The 22,322-nt window shown below is 35.8% G+C and overlaps 1 protein-coding gene across 2 annotated transcripts; it reads left to right on the top strand.

The window, feature by feature from the left end:
• Nucleotides 1-311: 311 nt before the first annotated feature.
• On the top strand, nt 312-10,624 carry LOC108997269 (putative RNA-binding protein Luc7-like 2). 2 transcript variants are annotated; one of them, XM_018973463.2, is made up of 13 exons: nt 312-667; nt 2,484-2,536; nt 3,371-3,539; nt 3,627-3,690; nt 4,419-4,498; nt 4,673-4,826; nt 5,989-6,050; nt 6,278-6,340; nt 7,550-7,608; nt 7,932-8,013; nt 9,600-9,643; nt 9,752-9,997; nt 10,285-10,624. In XM_018973463.2, the coding sequence occupies exons 1-13, from the start codon at nt 521-523 to the stop codon at nt 10,301-10,303; spliced, it is 1,242 nt and encodes a 413-aa protein (XP_018829008.1). In that variant the 5' UTR covers nt 312-520; the 3' UTR covers nt 10,304-10,624. The 2 variants fall into 2 exon arrangements, with proteins under 2 accessions (XP_018829008.1, XP_035551640.1); XM_035695747.1 differs by having other exon boundaries at nt 333-667; nt 6,293-6,340.
• The last annotated feature ends 11,698 nt before the right edge of the window (nt 10,625-22,322 follow it).

The following is a 22,322-nucleotide window of genomic DNA, read 5'->3' as shown; positions in this document are numbered from 1 at the left end:
GGTCCACTCGTAAAGAGATTTTAAATTAAGATAAATTTAGTAATTTGAAAGTTAGATGTTATTTTTACTTATAAAAAAAAAGAGTTAAATATTTAAATATTAGACTGAACTAAAAATTAGATTAAATTAAATTGATCTCAATTCAATCTAAGTTCCAAATGTGATCTAAGTCTGCTGTGTATAATAACTATTTTATTATTCAAATTATCTCCTGTTGATGTAACCAATATATGAGAAAATAAAAACCATATATATATATATATATATATTATATTTGATTATATATATTTATTATATTTTATTCAAATCATATCCAGTTCATGTAACCGGGCACTCCAACTAGTACATAAAAATGCAAGGGCATATAAGAAAACACGAACATCCTCGTGAATAGGTAATCTGGCAATCTATCAAACCCTCGATCGGCGCCCTTTTTCCCTAAAGCAAAAGCCCTACAAATCTCACTCTGACTCGAGAGCTCGAGGGAGAGAGAGAACGACAGAGGCTGAGAGGGTACGTCATGGATGCGATAAGGAAGCAGCTAGACGTGCTGATGGGGGCGAACCGGAACGGCGACGTTCGGGAGGTGAACCGCAAGTACTACGATCGCGACGTGTGCCGCCTTTACCTCGTCGGCCTTTGCCCTCACGAGCTCTTCCAATTGACGGTAATATTTAATAGATTTTATCTTTATTTCCAAAATGTATTTTAATTTGTTAAATTTGTTCCCTGAATTAAGGAAGCCCTAATCTTTTTTAAATCCGTAAGGCTTAATTTAATTGTTGCGACTGTAGAACAGTTTTTTTTTTTTTTTTTGCCGAGAAATCTGAGGAATGGAGGACAAGTTTGATTTTTGAGTCTACATCTATATTATGGTATTTTTGGAGTTTACTTGACCTGATTGGTTCCTGTGAAAGTTTGGGAACGAGACGATTAGGGTCGCAAGAAACCTTGATGAAGTAAAAGAAAAAGTATAGTAGGGTTTTTATACCGAAATTCTTTATTGAATGGGAGTTGTTAAGTGATGAAACGAAAGACTGACGATAGAATTCGCGAGTTTATATTAGAGTAAATTTGTTTGTTTAATCCCTTTGAATTTCTAATATTTTCAAAGTATTTGAGCTTAAGGCAATTGTTGTAGCTGCAAGGACTGCTTGGTTTTGTATGGGGATGGTTTCTCCCTTTTGGTTCCCTCATAAAGTTGAGACTTTTTTTTATTTTTTATTTTTGGTTGGGGGGAGGAATTTTTGGAACTGATGAAGAAAGTTCTGATATGTTTCCCTTAGGTTATCATCTTAAGATAATTTTTGTTGATGGAAGAAGTATATGGTTTTAGTAAATTTGTGGAAAGGAGAAGATAATTGTTTTTTTGGAGTTTGATTGGACTCGTTGGATACTGCAAAGATTTGGGCAACAGACTGAGAATTTGTATAAAAGTAAGAGAAAAGAAAACAGAAATGGAGTGTTTATGCTTTTTCCTTGTTTTGGTCTCTATGTTCGAGGAAACAGAGAAGTAACACATGGAAAGCGTGAGTTTTATAATAGTTGGCAAAGGAACTGAAGTCTATAGATGCACCAGGTTTGTGGGAGGGTACGTGCACAATATTATATGAAAGAAGCCACATGCAAAAGATAGTCATGAGTATTGAGACGTAGAAATTTCAACTTGTCTGAATTGGCAACAGTAGTAGAGGCTTTCTCTCCTTTTTTCAATGAATTCTACAAAAGATGTGTCTGACTTGACACTAGGCTGTGTAATACCTATTGCTGGGCTTGTTGAATGAGATTGGCATGAAGGCATTATCATGCTCTCTCACTTGATATGCAATACCACTTGGATGCATATCTCACTTCACCTTTCTTGCTCTCTCTTTGGTTTTTTTGGTGGGGGAACGGTTGCTTCTGCTTATTTCTGCCAATCCTTATTGTAGAGATTGCCACCCAAGGTTTAATGGGTTTAGATTTCAGCACACGGTTTTTGGTGGATGAAGTGCACCTCAAGGTGGGCAAGAAGATCTGTTTGTGTTGTCAGACTGGTTGGTAGTGATTTTCTCATAGCAATTGCTGGTTTTCTTTTGGAACAGGCAGCTTTGGTTTTTCTTTATGTAACAACAGTCTATACAAAGACATATGATGATGTAGCAGTGGGAGGATTTAGTATTGACATGTCTGTTGGTAACTTTTTAAGTACTGGGTCAATTTTTCTTTACTGCGAATATCTTATGTTTAGTCATCATGTATCATGACAGGGATAGGAAATTTTTTTGGACTTTATTTTTATCCATAAATTGATTTACAGTGAATTCCTTTCCACTTATCTTTTTAAATCAAGGAGAAACTTGGTTATTCTGGTGTTAATGCATACACTCTATGTTATTAAGGGGTATTGCATTCTTGCTATGTGTGCTATTCATCTGTTTATTGATAATTAATTTGACCACTTCTAACTCTCTAAAATCATTTTTTCTTTTCCTTTTTTCCAGAAAATGGATATGGGTCCCTGCCCAAAGGTCCACTCCTTGCAGCTGAGGAAAGAGTATCCTTATACTTTTAGGGAATGATGTGTTTCGGTGTTTTTTTTTTTCTAATTAAAATGAACGCCATTGAGTCAGTGGCAAGCTGTGGACACTGAAAATTATCATTCATTATTATAGTTTTAAGTCAAGCCTCTGGAATGCCTCTGTGGTCTAGATGGTCTTGTATTTTCTATTTATCTTGTTGAAGAATTCGCTTTTCCCCTGTTGTGTTTCAGTGTTTTTTTTTTTCCAATTAAAGTGAATGCCATTGAGTCGGTGGCAAGCTGTGGACACTGAAAATTATCATTCATTATTATAGTTTTAAGTCATGCCTTTGTGGTCTAGATGGTCTTGCATTTTCTTTTTATCCTGTTGAAGAATTCATTTTCCCCTGTTTTGTACTTGCGAATTTGTACTGAAAAGGTAATACAAAATAATTTAATTGCATAATATGTGATAGAGGTCGAACTAGAATTTTTATGGTTAAGCTTAATTGTCTTGCACTTGTAAGTTTTCTTGCTCTAGGCCATTTTTAAGTGTGCAGAAGAAATTACTCCGTGTGCCTTACTTCACTTACTAAGAGATAAGCTCTTGGGGACCTACATTTTTGCTTTTCTGTTGAACCTTGCCATGCACTAGGGCTTAAGCTTCAAAATCCTCTTAAGTCATTTTGTTATTTTACTTATAAAAAAGCCTCATAAGTCATGTTTTAAGATTACCAAGAGGTTGCTGGAATTAATAGCTACTTAATTAGCGATTCAAAAGAGTTTTTTTTTTTAAGTGGATGTGATCCAATGGCATGTAAATGTTGTGGATTTTGAATTTTTTCTATAGTTGGGATTAACTATTTTTAGATACGAGGAATCCAAAGCAAAAGGGACTGACAACTATGATAGAGATTTGGAGGATGTCATCGATAGGCTCATTCTTGAGTGCGATAGGAAGATCACTAGAGCTCTTAGGCGCCTTGAGGCTGAGGATGCAAAAGCTGCTATAGCAATTTCTGTCTCAGAAGTTACACAGGTGATGGTTGACTCTTTCAATTCATATGTTATAAATTTTCATTCGGTGAATTTAAAATTCATAAATTGGTTTTTGTTGAAATTGCAGACATCTGAGGTGCTTGAGCTATCCAAGCAGATCAAAGAGAAGTTGAAAGAAGCTGATCAATATGGTAATGTGTACAGAATGTGTATAGTCTCTGCTGGTACTTGCCGAGATGTTGATTTTTTTTTTTTAGTTATAGGGAGCTTTTGATTATGAATGGGTATAAAATTATACACGCAAACATACAAGTATGTATGCATATACAGATTTGATTGAGCACTCAGTATTTTGTGTGGGCTATAAATTAGATTTTTCATAGTACCTGAATTTTGATGTTGCCAGTCATACTTTTGCTCACTACTGGAAAAAATAGTTAAAAAGTTGAACCAATGCGGATAATCAGGATAAAAGAAAGAACCATTCAGTTCTTGCAAGTAACTCAAATCTCACGACAGGAAGTGAAATGCTTAGTTTAGGGTTACTATTTTTGTGATTTCCTAGAAAGAGACTATCAACATTAGCTTAATTCTTATTATTCTATCGTGTATTTATATGCATCCTGTAGTCAGTTCTGGGTTTTTTTGGACAAATGCAATCTCCTTCCCACTTACGCAATGGATGGAGATTGGAACTTGTTTAATTTACGACACTGTTAATGGAAAAATTGTTGACTCTATCTTAAGTGGCTTTATACATGGAGAAAGTTCGATATCTGATTTTTCAAGATGAGGAAATATAAGTTATATGCACCAGATGTTACGTACAAAAAAAAAGTTATATGCATCAGATGTTAACTTAAATTTGTTTATTAGTCATTAGTAACTTATTAATAAAAAACTGATGTGAAATATGCAGATCTTGAAGGCAAAACAGATCTTAAAATTCGAGCTTTGGAGGTGGTAGAGGAACTAAGAACCAAAAGAGCGGACAAACAGGTGATGATTGCTATCTGAGACATTTTATTTGTCTGCTGTGATTTTTATTGTTTTGTTGTTCTCATCTGTCGTTCTGTCATGTTGATCCATTGGTAGAAGTTCCATGAATTCCTTTTCCTTCTTTGGACATATATTATGACTTTCATATGTGTCTTTCTTCTGTTGTGGTGACAGTCCATGCTTCTTTTGGATGCATTCAATAAAGATAGGGCATCTTTGCCTCAACCCCTGCCAAACCCACCACCTTTGGCACCCTTGCCTGTAGTTACACCTGATCCTCGTACACAGGAAATGATAAATGAAAAGTTGAAGAAAGCAGAGGATCTTGGTAAGTCACTAATACTCAAATTTATTCGGTTATGGTCACACTCCATTGCGGTTGGAATTTGGATCTTATATATGTGCTATGCGATTGTTTGTGGCACTCTTTTTTGGTGTGTATTGTCATAGTTTAACATGACAGGTACATTGTTTCTTTTCCATTATTCCTCTACCTTTGTTAATATGGTTTTCTATTAAAAGAAAAGGACCTTTCAAACTTGTTGGTGAAAGTGTCATACTTTTGTGTTTTTACATGTTTGGTAACTGCTGCTATTGATCTCATCTTTTCTAGGGTGGGGCTGGGGGTTAGTTTATGCAACCACTATTGTGTTTGGTAATTGATCTTTATACTTTGTTTTCAACTAAATCATTTTGTCCAATATCTGTTAGTACTTGTCATTTCCACATGTTATATGGGATTTCAAACTTACCTTTACTGGATGTGTAAGTAGAAATTATTTTTGTGAATACCTACTTGTTGGCCAAATTCAAATATCTCGTCCAAATAGGTTAAAAACTTTTCATCAAGTGGCTTTAATTAAAAAAAACAAAGGAAAAATTCTTGCAACTCTTTAGTAGGCCTCTCCTTTTATTTTCCATTTATTTTTTCTTTCTTTTTCCTGTTTTTTCACGACCAATTTTTCAAAATTCCTTCATTTCGATTTTTGCCCCTTCTCTCTCTCTCTCTCTCTCTCTCTCTCTCAGGTGGTTCCTTTCAGTACCATTATTGTCACTTTTGATCCTCCTGTTATATTTCTGAATCTATAGAGGCCCTATTAGCCCCAACTGGAAGATGTGGTGATCATTCTGTTCTATACAACAATACACTTTGGTTTAAGCAAAGTATTCTTGAAACATACTCTAAATTGTATTCGCCACTAAGAAGTATCTCAAAACGGCTTATCCTTTACTTGTAAGAACAAGGTGAAGGGTGGTGTCTAGGAACTTAAATAATATGGCTGGCTGTAAACAGATTTGAATTATAACTGGAAGTGACATGGCATGAGACTTTTTTAGGTTGGTTTAAGTTACCATGAGAATCTTGGTTGTGTTGTGGATTTTGGCATGAAGAAATGTAACTGAATGCTTTATTTTGTATGATTTTAATTTTAATTTTTGTTCTAGGAATCAACTTGTGGATATTTCTTGAAGTTTTGTAACCTTTTCAGGTGAGCAGGGTTTGGTTGAAGAGGCACAAAAGGCATTGGAAGAGGCTGAAGCTCTTAAGAAGGTTCTTTTTTTGTTAAAAATAAAAAAGTGTTTTTTAGGTTTATGGGCATGTTTTCTAAAAAAAAAAAGGGTTTATGGGCTTGTTTTATGATGAGGTCTTCTGCTTTGTGTTCTTGTAGTGTTATTTTATGTAATTGTCACATTGTGCTGTTTTAAAGCCTTTGTAGCTTCCATTGTTTTCTTTTCTTTTTGCTTCTTATTCTAGTAGTTTTGTTATTTTGATCTCAGCTACCTGCTCGGCAGGAGCCTGCTTTGGATTCCTCCAAGTACACTGCTGCTGATGTTCGCATTGTAAGTCCATTTTACCTTTGCTTATTTATCTATTTTTGGATAGTGTTCTTTTAGAGCACTCTCATTGGATTAGCGAAAAGCTAAATTCAATGAGAATTTAGCTATTGAACCATAAAATGTATCACATTGGAATAGCTATATTCCAAATATTTGGAATATAGCTACAGTAACTTCTAAAGTTATTTCCAAATTTGAAAGACATTGTTTATTCATCAAATCTATTTTGTATAATTTGTTTCTCTCTCCCGAGATCTCCATCAATGTCTTTTTAATTTCTATTTTTAATTCATAATTTAATTAGAATATGATTACTAATTAATATATAATATTATGAATAGTAAAATTTGATAAAATAAAATAATTTCATAATTAAAAAAATTAAAATATTTTTGAAATTGATATATTAATTTGAGTTAGTGATATATTAATTTAATAAGAATATGATTATTAATTAATATATAATAGGTAGAATAGTAAAATATGATAAAATAAAATAAATTAATAATTAAAAAAATTAAATATTTTTGAAATTATTAGTTATTCATTACTATATAATAAATAAATGTATAATCTAATGTGGAGATTTGATGTGAATAATTAAAATCAAATTCATCTTATATTATTTTATTATTATATAATGAAAAAATAGCTATTCCAATGTGGAGATTTATGTGAATGGAATAGCTATAAGTCAAATTTCTCTTACATTCATAAAAAATGTCCTTTAAGTTTAGCTAATCCAATGAGAGTGCTCTTAGGTGTACAGAAAACTATAGTTGAACTGCACAGATATTAAGTAGAGAGAGAGAGGGAGAGAGAGAGAGATTGTCCATATGCTATGTCATAACCAACATGCTCCTAGGCAAACACCTTTATTGATCAAAACAGCGGCATTGTGAGCATGTGTTTCAGATTTGTTTTTAATACATTTGATGTGCAAAATATCCATGTTTAGAAAAAAAAATTGGACTGTTAATTTAAATGACTGTTATTGTTTAACATTTTTTTATAATTTTGTTCAATTTTTTAAAAAGTCCATTAATATCCTTGTTTATTAATTCAAATTTTCAACTTTTTCATCTAATCTTTACCTAATCATTAATTGATAAAAAAGATATCCTTGTTTATTAATTAGCTCAGAAATACTTATCAATAAAAGCATAATTTGCTCTGAAAGCCTAATTTTTGTCAATCCTGATGTTATGTCAGACTGATCAGAAGTTACGTGTTTGTGACATTTGTGGAGCATTTTTGAGTGTTTATGACAGGTAATATTCGATCTTGTATTCTTAATTTTTACTGTATTTTTGTATGTTTTCTTAGAAAAACATAGAGATGGTAATTGGGGATTACAATTCAGCTTTTGACCCGACAAGTATACCTCCTTGTCACCAGCAGGCTCTTGGGCCCAGTTTTACGAGGAATACTTTTGCAGCTAAAGAATGTGCGTCTTTTTCTGTTTTATGCTTGCAGATCATGCTATTATTAGCTAGAAAATTATCAGGCAACTGTGCTGTAAATGTATATTTTTGTCGAAGCTTTTGAATATGTTAGGTGCGCAGACCAGTTTTATTTTTCTTGTTATTTTCAGTGACCGCCGTTTAGCTGATCATTTTGGTGGGAAGCTTCATTTAGGCTATATGCAAATCCGAGAGAAGTTAGCAGAGCTTAAGGTAATACATATTCTGGCATTCTTATCCTATTTTATTATTGCCACCATCACTATTTGTAGTAGGAGGTAGTAATGGTAGCAGATGATTGATTTTATCTAAAGATCTAAGTGTCAAAACAGATGTCAGATAGTTTTTTTTTTTTAGCAAAATAAATGTCAAAAGCGAATAACCAAACTGATGCTGTAGTAATCAATGTGATGTATCTATTGTTTTACCTATTTTGTCTTTCGAAATATCATTAAGTGGGTATTCTGAATATGTTGGTTCAGGTGCTGGTATAATGTTTGACATTCTTCTATAGAGATTCTCAGTTAGTGTTCCATCTGTGAGTTTTTCTAACTTCAGTGAAGGGATGACTCTGTTTTAAAGATATTTTCGTACATTTTTTTTTTATTATCATCTAGTTTTTAAGACCAGCATGGAAAATTCCCAACAAATTGTCGACTCCAATTTGGTTTTTAATGATCAGGACATGTTGGATGTGGACTGATACCCCTGGGTTTTGAAACAACCATTAAAGACGTGGATTTGCTAGAAATATATATCACAAGTGTAGTGGGATGTAATCTAGCAGTTGGATTTTCAATGTACTTATGTAATTTAGAATTATCAAGTGGCATAATATTAATATATAGTTTCACTCGTCTTGAATGTTAATCTATATATATGTAAGCATGTATGTATACAGTAGTTCAATACTAGAAAACTGGCTTCTGCAAAATAATGGTTGTGAAGGCAACTAGAAAAAAGTAAAAAAAAAAAAGAAATTCAATGGCCCAGAGGGTCCCTGACCGTTGTAAAAGGTGCTGTTGGCCTTGATCAAGAGGCTTGCTGTAAAGAAGGGTTCTAAAATCAAGAAGCGTGTTGGGTGGTTGTGCTATTTTTGCCAACTAGTTTTTCTGGCCTTTGAATAATTTTCATAATATTGTGCAAACAACATCCTGGGTGACAACATTGTTAACTTTATAGAAGGTGACAAGCAGTTGCGGTTTTCAGTTGTGAATGGTGTTCTGTTTTATGTTGATGCACTTTCATGCCCCGCCTTTGACCTCTCTCGATCCAATGTGGTAATACTATTTTAAAAAATGGGTGATTGCTTCCATCACCAACCCTACGCACTGTCTCATTGCTCTCTGTGCTGCATGCAATGAGCACTGGCCTTCCTGAGGAGAGTTAACTTTTATTATAGAGGCTGGTGGTTGGTACAGCGGTGCTGCATTAGTGTGGTGATATGTAAGTGCAATTTTATTTTAGTTTTTGAGATATTGCTATAAAAGAAAACCAGTTTCAGTTTGTGGAAGTGACTGCCCCCCCATTTTACAATAGGAGAAAATGGACACCACAAATTTGTATGGCATTTATTTTCAGAGCTTATAGACTTTACCAATTATTGAACAGGATAGGGGAAATGGATAAAGGAAGGTACATTTTTAATCACTTTGTGGCGCCAGATAATGTGTCGAAGCAGCTTTGCTTTTTCTTATGGCTTGCTATATCTCTGGATCTAGTTCTTTTTCAATATAATTAGACTTGTATCATTCAAAAGTGGGAGTTTATTGTATTTTTATGGGTAATTAATTTGTCAGGAAGAGAAAGAAAAGGGCCGAAAGGTTGATCGGGATGATAGAAGGTATATTTCATTATCTATTTTTTTAAAGTTATATATATTATATTTCTATTTTGTCCCTAAATTTCTAACTGAATATTGTTCTTTTCCCTCCAATTGTTTGATTTGTAGATCAAAAGAACGCAGCAGGGACAGAGACAGGGAGCCTAGTAAGGACCGGGAACAAGGAGATAGCCGTGACCGAGGAAGGGATCATGATCGTAGGAGCAGAGATCGTGATAGGCATTATGATCGTGAACGTGGATACGATCGGGAGCGTGATAGAGACGTAGATCGCTCCCGCAGTTATGATTCAAGAAGTCGCCGCAGGTCACGGTCACGGTCAAGGGAGCGTTCCAGGGACTATGATCGCCACAGGTACTTTACTATGATCCCCATAGTTCCTTGTAAGTTGTGGTCCACAAACCTTGTTCATGGCCTGGTGGTCGCACCAGATGCCCATGGATTAACTGGATGAACTCATCGTGGTCATAAAACAGTCCAAGGCAGTCTCTAATCATAAATGAGTCGTTTTCTGCACGAGTTACTAATAAAAAGTTTTAGAAACCTGGGCGTATTCCATTAGAGATGTATGGTTTCCACTTGCCTATACGTGGAAACTTTCTATGGCCTTTTTATCTGATTACTTACTGTTGTCGTTTCAGGCGTTATGATCGGTACTAGATCCTTGCTGTGGAGCATATGGATTTGAAATGTGTTCTCGTCTAGATCAGTGTTTAGACATATGTAGGGAAATGATAATTATGTTTTTAATTACATGTCTAGTGGAGTTGGAGCTGGAGCTGTTATTCCCGTGATGGAGACGTAATTTGGTGCTTATGTTTTCTCAAGTATGTGTTTGAAAGGTATGTTCGACGCTAATCTAAGTTGGAGTTTGCATTCCTACGTACATTTGGCTGTATTCTTGGTGACTTACTTTCATGGTATTGAAATTTGGTCCGAGGTGGATTGTGTACGCTATATTCAGTAAATGGTTTTACTCAACAAGGAATGCCATCCGAAGGTAAACTTCACCCACTGCTTTATGTTAGACACGAATCATGATACACAAAACCATTTCTAACCTATATGAAGAAAATTGTTAATAATGAAACTGATTTCCTTGTTCAGTTTTAGCAGCTTTTTCATTGTGTCCGAATGGACCGTGTGATTGAAGATGAATATATGTACCCAGCAATTCTTTGGAGTTTGGAGTGATGAGGATTGAATTTTTTGTCACAATTAATATTCTATGTTTTTCTTCTCAGCAAACTATGCTGTCAATTGGGCCCCATCTTTTGTGGGATCCCAATCTCGCAGTTGGGAAGCCTTCAGGATGGCTCCTGGTAATTCATAAGATGTGGAAGTGGGTATCTGGCAAAATCCGTACATGGATCCAGGTTGCAAATGAGGTTGCATGCTTACCCACTGCATCCAGCTTTGCCCCGGGCAGATATCTGCCTGTATGGACGGATTATTGGCAGTATCTAGGTATGTTGGCACCTGCCTGCCTATCCGTCCAAGGGTTTATGCTGCATACCCGGCTGTCTATCCGCCCAGGACTCACAAATTTTTAAGAATGAATTAATAAGATAATCGATGAAGAGCATTTTTAATTTTTATTTTAAGACCCGGTTTGGATTCAAGAATCAATCCAACTCATCTTATTTCATCATTTAAAATTAAATTTTTACACAATATAATAAATAATTAAATTTTTTTAAATTTTAAAATAATAATAATATTAAAAACTAATATTTTAACAATATGTTATTTAACTTTCATTTAAAATTATTTCATCTAATCTCATTTTATTATCTAAAGTTCAACTAAAAGAAAAATTATCATCTAGAAACTCGAGTTGAAATTATATATCCGCCATCATTGTACATCAAGAGAACCAGAGGATGTTGGAAAAATGTTACAGACACACTTCCAAAGTCTGACTCAATTGGGCCATAAACATTAAAATTAAAAAATATGCTTGAAACAGAACCCATGAGGAAAGTATGCCAGGTAAAAATTTGAAAATCTGACTTTGAATTTGACTCCGCTCTAGTTCTGATTTCGACTCCGATATTATACATATACTATAATATATATATATATATATATTTATACATTCATCATATATATTTTATATAACTATAACTTATATAGTTAGTTAAAGAGAATAACTTCATACAGGTCTGTTGTTCTTCAAATAACAGAAACCAATCATAGTGGGCCACGTGGGATACACATCTTCTCACTAGTAAGATGCGTTGCAGAGGAAAAAGAAATGGGTCACTACTCTGTCGAAACCCACCCCCTTCTCCATCCTCTCTCTCTCTCTCTCTTGATTTTGTCGAAGCCCACTACTCTCTCTGTCTCTTTTACTTGTTCAATTCACTAGCTAAAAACTTGTTTGACTTGTATTTCAAGGAAGCAAATGTGAGTTGAACAGGCAGCGCTTCCCACCGAAAAATTCCATAATTTTTTTCTCTCATTCCCACCGAAAAATTCCATAATTTTTTTCTCTCATTCCCACCGAAAAATTCCCAGAAAGTGATACTTGTATCATTAACTTCCATCTACATCGATGAAAAAAATGAAAACTATAAGTTTCTGTGACAATGCTTCAAATTTATATAACATTGTGCGGTTGATTAAAATTTTTGTTTTTGTGCAAATCATGTGGCTTGTTTTATGTAAAGGGGAAGAGATGAATCTGTGAGGATAAAGTATTGCTGTGAGGATAAAGTTGCTGGTCTTGAGATAAAAAGGTCATGCCATTGAGCTCAAATCACGCAGAAAATTCACGGAAAGACGCTCAACCAAGTCAGCAAGCAATTCAGAAAGAGATCGAGACATATATGAAAATGGAAGAAACTTCTGAATCTGTTTTGTCTCCATGTTTACCACTGATACCCATTTTGCGAATTCTGAAAGGCATCCCTCACATTCCTCACTTTCTTCAGCTTCGGAGCTACTCTGAAGTGGTAAGGAAGAGTTTGATGGCCGGGTGGGATCGAGCATTTGAAGAAATCCATACTCTGACATCAAATGATTTCTGGGTTAGGTCCAGTGAGCTATGGAAGACTATGGAGGAGCTTCAGAGTTTGGAGTACAATGTGTTTCAGACAAGGAAAAGATTAGTGGAATTATCCAAGGTGATAGAGGAACTCCAGCTGTACAAAATGTGGATTCGGCGATTGAAGAGCAAGGCCGAGTCTCATAGAATGGAAAAGTGCAGGCTAGAGAGTGTGATTTTGAGTCAATCACGGACGTAAACGTGTTGTCGAGCTAAGGATTTCAATTTTGATCTTGGACAGTGAGAGTAGACCATTTTACTTTCAAATTTCGATAGGTAAAGTTGCAGGTCTTCAGGCCACGAGAGGGAAGGAGAGAGAGAGAGGTTAGGGATTTCGGTTTCTCAAAGAGAGAGTGAGAGCAGAGAGAGGGGGCTGTCGAGGGGATCTCGATTCAAGATCCCCTACTCTGCGCCTCACATTTGTTTTACATGTACCCCTTACGTGGCAAGTCCTTGATGAATGTACGAAAGTGTACTTGAAATACTCTATAATTGGATTAAAATGCTAAAATGTGAATAGAAATAATTAGATATAATTTATATTATTGAATATAATATCTATTCACACAGAGATATATTTGAGCATGATTTTATGATATTTTAAATCTCAAATATTGCATTATTGGTTGGCAAGAGATAATTTACAATTGAGCTTTACACTTAACATTTTTGGAACTTTACTATTCGGCTTTTACATTTTCTTTTATTTTGATGGCAGTCGCATGTAGTAAAATGCACAACAACATATATATAGGTCAAGGAATCAACATACAATACTGATATGAACCCGTGGCCTTGGTTCCCATCAAATACGGCTCTTATTTGAATTAAAGGATTGTACGCAGGACCCAACACTCAGTAGTTTTTGGGCTTTATCCCTCTCAAAATACACGTACGTGGTTTGGCTTTAGAAGCCTGAAATGAAACACGGACATGAAGGAGCAGATTTGTTTGGAGTTTCTATTTTAGATGCAAGGTAGAGATTTTGAAGGGGAAGTTGAAGGCAACACGTGAGATGATGAGTTTGAATTGACTTTGACTACCTTTTTGTTTTGGGTAGACGTAAGAAAAGGGGGATTTTTTTGGCTTCACCAGGGGGGAATGAATTCCCTTGAACCCACAATCAATTTGAAAACTCCCCAAGAAAGCCAAAATCAAGTCAAGGATGGAGAATCTAGACCCGATGAGAACTCGTTTCAAGAACCTAGATTATATTAAAATCTAGACCCGTTGAAGAACCCGTCTCAAGAACCCAGATTACAAAGGAGGAACGCCACAAAGGTTGTGATTTACCTTTGATAAGTTCAAGAGTTCAATCAAGAACAAGAGGAGAAAACTCAACTCACAAATAAAATTCAATATTGTCTAACTCTCAAATGAGGCTACAAAGAGTTTTTAAAGCCAAACCTAATCAAAACCCTAGCCAAAATAATGCCCCTTTTACCCAAAATTACCCTTGATGAACAGTACCGGCTACAGTACGCGCGGCTACAGTAACCCCAACAGTAAATTGATGAAACCCTAGTTCCTAAAATGTAATTTTCCAAATAAGCCCTTGGCCAAAATACAAGGCCTTCCCAAAAACATAGTTCAAAAGAAATAAGACATGTGAGCCAAGCATCTTCAAGCCCACTTATTCTAAACTAATAAAATAAATCATTTAACCAAATTGGAAGCCTCCAATAACGATAGGCCGTATGTTTAAGTCATGTCTTCCACAGCTTGAATAAAGTGGATCAAAACTGGTTCTTCTTCTTTCAGACCCATCTTCAGTGTTGGGCTCTTGCTGGCTTCATCCCAGGTGGATTGCACCAATCCTTGCATTGCTTCCTTGATCTTCTTGGCCCTTGATCTTGTAATTGGCCCATCTGGAACTTGCAAAGGATCTTTAAGAGTAGGCCCACCTTGGTTCCTATCAAAAGGGGATGGCAGATAACTCATCATTTGTATTGCAAGCCATGCAACAACAGTTTGAGCGGTTGAACTTGGTGTTGGGTGAAGTGAGGGTTAGTATGGATCATCAAGAAGCAATGATTAGAAATTTGCAAGGTGAGAGAGAGATAGGAGGCGACGTGTGCCTAGTATTGAGAATGGAGAGTATGGTGAGGATGAGGAAGGCTCTGAAGTTGGATTGGGTGGACATAGAGGGGTTAGGCGTGGAAGGGGACTTAGGGCAAACTCAGGGGGTCGAGATGAAGTAGATAAGAACCTTGGGAGCATCAAAATGAAAATACCATCATTCCAAAGTAGAATTGACCCTAAAATTTATTTATAGTGGGAGAAAAGAAAAGAGTTGGTGTTTGATTGTCATAATTACTCTGAGGAGAAGAAGGTGAAGTTGGCTGTAATTGAGTTCACTGATTATGCGATTGTTTAATGGGATCAATTAGTAACCAATAGGAGGAGGAATCTTGAGAGGCCTGTAGAAACATGGAGAGAGTTGAAAGCTATCATGAAGCGGAGATTTGTACCTAGCCACTACAATAGAGACCTCTACCAAAAACTACAAAATCTTACATAAGGGTCTAGGAATGTAGATGATTACCATAAGGAGATGGAGTTGGCTATGATTCGGGCTAATGTAGTGGAGGATCGGGAGGCCACGATGACAAGATTTTTGAGTGGGTTGAATAGGGAGATAGCCAATGTAGTTGAGTTGCAACATTATGTGGAGTGAGAGGATACGGTGCACATGGCTATGAAGGTGGAGAGGCGGCTAAAAGGAAAGGGTACATCAAGGTATACTTCGGTTTCTAGTACTCCTTGGAAACCAAAGTGGGACAAAAATGATAAAACTGTAACAAAGGGGAACACCAAACCACCTAAGGGAAAAGATTTGGGTTAGGCTGAAATCTCAAGAAAAAGAGAGAATGAGTTGAAAAACAATTGTAAGGCCGAGAGTTCAAAAAAAGAGGAGAGTGAAAGAAAAACAGAGAGTGAGACGAAAAAAGAGAATGAGGCCGAAACATCAAAAGAAAGAGAGAGAGAAAAAGAAAATATAGAGGTGGTTGAGAGTCAAGAAAAAAGAGTGGAGTCACAAGAGGAAAAAGAAAGAGAGATTGCAGAGAGAAACAGAAAGACAACAATGAGTTTTTATGCTGAGGCAAGCTTTTATACTAATGAATTTAACGACTCTTTGTCTAGGGTTGTTGTTTCGTTGTTGCTGGGATATAAGGTCATGATTCTTAATGGTGTGTTTATTGGATTGCCACCTATTTGGGATATAGAGCACTACATTGATTTTGTGCACCTCATTGATTTTGTGCCAGGTGCGACAATTGCTAACCGCCCTTTATTTGAAGAACATAAGTCCTTGACACACTTGAAGGGACTAGGTAAGTTGTTGACTAGAATGCATGCTAAATGGGAGGATTGTATTGAGACTTTTCCTCATGTATTCAAAGACACACAAGGTATGGAAAGTTTTGTGGTTGATTCTTTAGCAACCACAGTCAATTTGAAAGCTCCCCAAGAAAGTCACAGTCAATTTGAAAACTCTCCAGAAAAGCCAAAATCAAGTCAATAGATGGAGAACCTAGACCCGATGAGAACTCGTTTCAAGAACCTAGATTATATTAAAATCTAGACCCGTTGAAGAACCCGTCTCAAGAACCCAGATTACAAAGGAGGAACGCCACAAAGGTTGTGATTTACTTTCCCAACATGCCCTTGCATAGGCCCCCTTAAGTGCTTCCTATAATAAACTCAATTATTCTAAACTAATAAAATAAGTTCTTTAAATGAATTAAATAAATTGAAACCCTTCAAGAGCCCAAAGCCTTTAAGTCTTGTCGTTGCCCTCTTCCATAGCTGATCAAATGAATCAAAACTAGATCTTTATCCTTCAAGCCCCATCTGGAATGTTGGGCTCTTGCTAAACTCGTTCCAAGTGGATTGCATCAATCATTGCATTGTCTCCTTGATCTTCTTGGCCCATCTGGAAGTTGCAAATGATCTTGAAGATTAGGCCCATCTTGGTTCCCATCACCTCTTCTTTTTTCTCTCTCATTTTTCCCTCTTTCTCCAATTTAGCCTCATTATTTCTTTTTTTCTCAATCTCACATTCACTCTTGTTTTTCAGCTCAATTTCACTTTCACTTTCACCTTCACTCTTCTTTTTCAGCTGAATCTCACTTTCACTTTTGTTTTTTAGCTCAATCTCCTTTTCACTTTTTCTCTTTTTATCACTCTCATGTTTACTCTTCAATTTTTGATCACTCTCATTTTCAATCTTTCTTTTTGAGTAACCTCACTTTTTCAGCTTCAATTGATCCCCATGGACCTGTGTTGGAGTTAAAGGAGCAAGTTTGGTTGTTTTTCCGTCATTTTCAAAACTGTACATGTTCGTTAACCCATCATGGATCAGCTTCCTATTATATTGTCATGGCTTCTCCAACAAAATATGACCAGCATGCATAGGTACTACATCACAAAGGACCATATCCTGATATTTCCCAATTGAAAAAGAAACTAGCACTTGCTTATTTACCCTAACCTCCCCACAATCACTCAACCACTGCAACATATATGGTCTAGGGGTGTTTCAAGGTACTTAAATTCAATTTCTCAACAAAAGTAGTGCTAGCAAAATTAATACAACTCCTCAAATCAATGATTATACTACATATCTTGTTGTTTATGTGGCATCTAGTATGAAAAATGTTCTCACTATGCTGCTCTGTATTATCCATCTTAATTTGTGTATTGAGTGCACACCTAGTAACAAGAGAATCACGATACTCTTATTTCTCATACCCATTTTCAACACTAGACTCATGTCGCCTCTTATCTCTCCCACCTTGTAGATATCTAATCGCTGCTTCTTGATGATCCATCCTATCCCTCACTTCACCAAGAACAAAGTTCAACCGCTCAAACTGTTGTTGCATGGACTGCAACACAAAGAATGAGTTATCTGCTCTCCCCCTTGGTGATAAGCTACTCCGATGAGACATTATAAGGTGCTGCACAAAAGAATGTTAGTGGTAAAAAGGAAAACCTCACACACTTGCTTACGTGTTTACACTCAAATAATGGCACCCCACTCGTGTTTCACTCTTAATTGGCTTTTTCCCAATAATAGTCTCACAGTCTCTTGCCTTTTACCTCAATAGTTTACCTGCTCAAGTTCTTTAAGAACTAGTTGAACTAAATCAAGACAATACAACCTTTTATTATTCCAACTAGTAATATAGATCAAATAAACAAGGAATGAATAAAATGACACGAGACTCAAGGAATTTATATGAGGGAAAGAGTAATTATAAAATAAGATACCAACTAGAAAGATGTAATCAGCTCCTATGATGATAAAAGCTCAATCAACAAATACTTTCTTTCCCTTTGTTGTAACTATGTAGCAACTTTGAATACTTCTCTTTTCTTCATCTTTTATTTATTATTTTTTTCTTTTCTTTTCCTTTCTTTTCTTTTCACAAACTCAAAAATCCTAGGGCAAGTGATATATGGCAGCCCCTAGAACAAGAGATTTCAGCCAATACAAACCCTAGAACAATGAATTTCAGCAACCCTAACAATAGTGAAGAAATCTGCCAGACACCACTATTTTTTTTTTTTTGTAATCAATCCTAGAACAATGAAGCCCTAGAATTAGATATGCAAGAAATAAAAGATAGAATTATACTTGATTAGAAACCTTGCTCTGAATACCAAATGGTATGAATCCGCGGGAATGGAATCCCTCGAACCCACAGTCAGTTTGAAAGCTTCCCACCAAAATCAAGTCAATGGATGGAGAACCTAGACCCAATGAGAACTTATTTCAAGAACCTAGATTATATGAAAATCTAGACCCGTTGAAGAGCCCGTCTCAAGAACCCAGATTACAAAGGAGGAACGCCACAAAGGTTGTGATTTACCTTTGATAAGTCCAAAAGTTCAATTAAGAACAAGAGGAGATAAACTCAACTCACAATGAATAAATTCACCAAATTTCATAAAACTGATTAAAATGTGGCTACAAAGAGTATTTAAACCAAAACCTAATTAAAACCCTAGCCAAAATAATACCCCATCTTCCAAAAATACCCCTTAGTGAACAGTGTCGCGGCTACAGTATGGCACTACAGTAACTCAGCTACAGTAACCCTAACCTTAGTTCAATAAAATAATTACTTTCCCAACATACCCTTGCATAGGCCCCCCTTAAGTGCTTCCCATAGAATACACTCAATTATTCTAAACTAATAAAACAAGTCATTTAAATGAATTAAATAAATTGAAAGCCTTCAAGTGCCCAAAGTCTTTAAGTCATGTTGTTGCCCTTTCCATAGCTTATCAAATGAATCAAAATTGAATCTTCATCATTTAAGCCCATGAACTTGTATTTGGCCCATCTGAAACTTCAACATATTTTTAAGACTAGGCCCACCTTGGTTCCCATCATTGAGGTATACGTTTGCCTTGATTTTTGGGTTTAAACTTGATTGGTGTGTTGCTTAGTTTGGTGAATTCTTCTTAGAATTGCACTTGTGGTCTTTGATGTGTAACCTTAACACTGATGGTTCTGCTTTAAACCGCACAGATCTAGAAGAGGAATGGTTTGTTACTCGTAGCACATTTTCGGATTCGACTAGTTCGACGGGTTATTTTTCCTAAAACCCGTCTTCCACTTTTGACCCGATGAACCCGCTTTTCACGGGTTGGGAATGTCAGATCCTTCGAACGGGTCGGGCTGAATGCCCATTATGCACAGCCCTAGTCCCAACTGGGGGCGAATCAGAATAACTCTTATTTTTACTACTTTGTTCATGCTTAGTCGGAAACCAAATGATGAGAACCAAGGTAGGCCTACTCTTAAAGATCCCTTGCAAGTTCAAGATGGGCCAAGAAGATCATGAAACGATGCACGGATTGATGCAATCCACTTGGGATAAAGCTAGCATGAGCCCAACACTCAAGATGGGCTTGACAGAAGGAGAACTAGCTTTGATCCACTTGATTCAAGCAGTGGAAGAAATGACTTAGAGATAGGGCCTATTGTTATTGGAGACTTCCAATTTGGTTAAATAATTTATTTTATTAGTTTAGAATAAGTAGGCTTAAAGATGCTTGGGCCACACGTCTTATTTTTAATGAACTAGGGTTTTCGGGAAGGCCTTGTATTTTGGCCAATGGCTTATTTGGAAACTTACTTTTGAGGAACTAGGGTTTCAAGAAGTTACTATAGCGTTATTATAGCTGCGCGTACTATTTCCATGACACTGTTCATCCAAGAACATTTTGGGTAAAATGGTCTTTATTTTGGCTAGAGTTTTAAATAGGTTTAGTTTAAATACTCTTTGTAGCCTCATTTAAAGCTTTAGACAATATTGAATTTTATTTGTGAGTTGAGTTTACTCTTCTTGTTGATTGAACTCTTGAATTTATCAAAGGTAAATCACAACTTTTGTGGCTTTCCTCCTTGTAATCTGGGTTCTTGAGACGGGTTCTTCAATGGGTCTTGATTTTAATATTATCTAGGTTCTTGAAACTAGTTCTCATCGGATCAAGATTCTCCATCATTTAACTTGATTTTGGTTTTCTTGGAGAGTTTTCAAATTGATTGTGGGTTCAAGGGATCCATTCCCACGGGTTCATATCATTTGGTATTCAGTGCAAGGTTTCCAATTAGGTTTGATTTTATCTTTTATTTCTTGCATATTTAATTATGAGGCTTCAATGTTATATGATTGATTACAAAAAAAAAAAAAAAGAAATAGAGGTGGCTGCCGTTCTTCTCTATTCTTAGGGTTTTCTCAATTGCTTATTCTTGATTGTAATCAAATCAGTTGGTGAAAAAGAAAAGAAAAAAAAAATCGCCAAAAAAAAAAAAAATTCTGAAATTTCTTGAGCCTTATCATCAAAGGGGCTACATACATTATTCTAGTTGGTATCTTGTCTTATAGTTACTGTTTCATTCGTATAATTTTCTTAATTCATATGTCGTTTTTTTTCTTTCCTTCCGTGTTTTACTAGTTCTTGTTTCTTAGACCTAATTACTAGTTGGGATAAAACAAGGTTGCTGATATGAACCCGCAGGAAAAGAATCCCTTGAACCCACAATTAATTTCAAAACTCCTCAAGAAAGCAAAAATCAAGTCAGTGGATGGAGAACCTAGACCCGATGAGAACTCGTTTCAAGAACCTAGATTATATGAAAATCTAGACTCGTTGAAAAACCCGTCTCAAGAACCCAGATTACAAAGGAGGAACGCCACAAAGGTTGTGATTTACCTTTGATAAGTTCAAAAGTTCAATTAAGAACAAGAGGAGATAAACTCAACTCACAATGAATAAATTCATCAAATTTCATAAACTTCTGAAAATGTGGCTACAAAGAGAACCTAATTAAAACCTAAATAAAATAAAACCCCATCTTCCAAAAATACCCCTGAGTAAACAGTGCCGCGGCTACAGTATGGTGCTACAGTAACTCAGCTACAGTAACCCTAACACTAGTTCAATAAAATAATAACTTTCCCAACATGCCCTTACATAGGCATAAACCCAATTATTCTAAGCAAATAAAATAGGTCTTTGAAATTAATTAAATAAGTTGAAAGCCTTCAAGTGTCCAAAGCCTATAAGTCATGTTGTTACCCTTTCCATAGCTTATGAAATGCATCAAAGCATAATTTTCATCGTTTAAGCGATTGAACTTGTATTTGACCCATCTGGAACTTGCAACATATCTTTAAGACTAGGCCCACCTTGGTTCCCAACATTCCCCCTCTCCTTAAAAGGATTCGACCTCGAATCTCCACCTGGATCAAAGAGAAAAATGTTAGTAACATTATCATTGATTTCATATGCATTGTCATTAATTTGTTCAATTATTTGAGAACATCCATCCAAGCTACTCCTATTGTCAACAGATAAAGACATTAAATCTAAAGGAGTAAATAGATTAAGTCTATAAACAATTTCAAAAGGAGAATCTAAAGTGGTAGTATGCATGGTCCTGTTATATGCAAACTCTATAAATCCATCCATAACCACAAAAATAGAATTTCTACTCCTTTCTTTCCTAGGCAGCCCCAACACAAAGTCCATAGATATGTCTACACATGACTCACTAGGAATAGGTAAGGGCGTATGCAACCCATGTGGTAAAAGTATAAATTTGGCCTTTCTGCATGTAATGCACCTGCCACAAATACAATTGACATCTTTCTTCATCTTAGACCAACATAAATATTCATGCAAAATGTCTAATATTTTCTTGACACCAGAACGACTACTCCAAATATATGTAAACTCAATGAAGGGCAAATGATAGTCCCACAAACGTTCATGCAACAGGTCAATGTATGGCAAATGATACTCCCACAAACGTTCCTGAAACACACCTAAAGCTTTTTTTACAACACAATGACCACTCCAATTATATGAAAACTCGATGAATGGCAAGCAATACTCCCACAAACGTTCATGCAACATGTTAATGAATGACAAATGATACTTTTACAAACGTTCATGTAACACTTCAATGAAAGGCAAATGATACTCCCTGATACGAACCCGTGGGAATGAATTCCCTTGAACCCACAATCAATTTGAAAACTCCCCAAGAAAGCCAAAATCAAGTCAAGGATGGAGAATCTAGACCCGATGAGAACTCGTTTCAAG

This window comes from Juglans regia, chromosome 11 (assembly GCF_001411555.2).
Source record: "Juglans regia cultivar Chandler chromosome 11, Walnut 2.0, whole genome shotgun sequence".
NCBI classification, from domain to species: Eukaryota; Viridiplantae; Streptophyta; class Magnoliopsida; order Fagales; family Juglandaceae; genus Juglans; species Juglans regia.
Note: the sequence above shows the minus strand (reverse complement) of the source record. Positions and strands in the feature narration are given on the sequence as shown.

Coding starts and splice junctions, on each gene's coding strand:
- LOC108997269 (XM_018973463.2), top strand. CDS start 521: ATGGATGCGATAAGGAAGCAGCTAGACGTGCTGATGGGGGCGAACCGG. Junction 3,691..4,418: donor GAAAGAAGCTGATCAATATG/GTAATGTGTACA, acceptor TGAAATATGCAG/ATCTTGAAGGCAAAACAGAT. Junction 4,827..5,988: donor GAAGAAAGCAGAGGATCTTG/GTAAGTCACTAA, acceptor TAACCTTTTCAG/GTGAGCAGGGTTTGGTTGAA.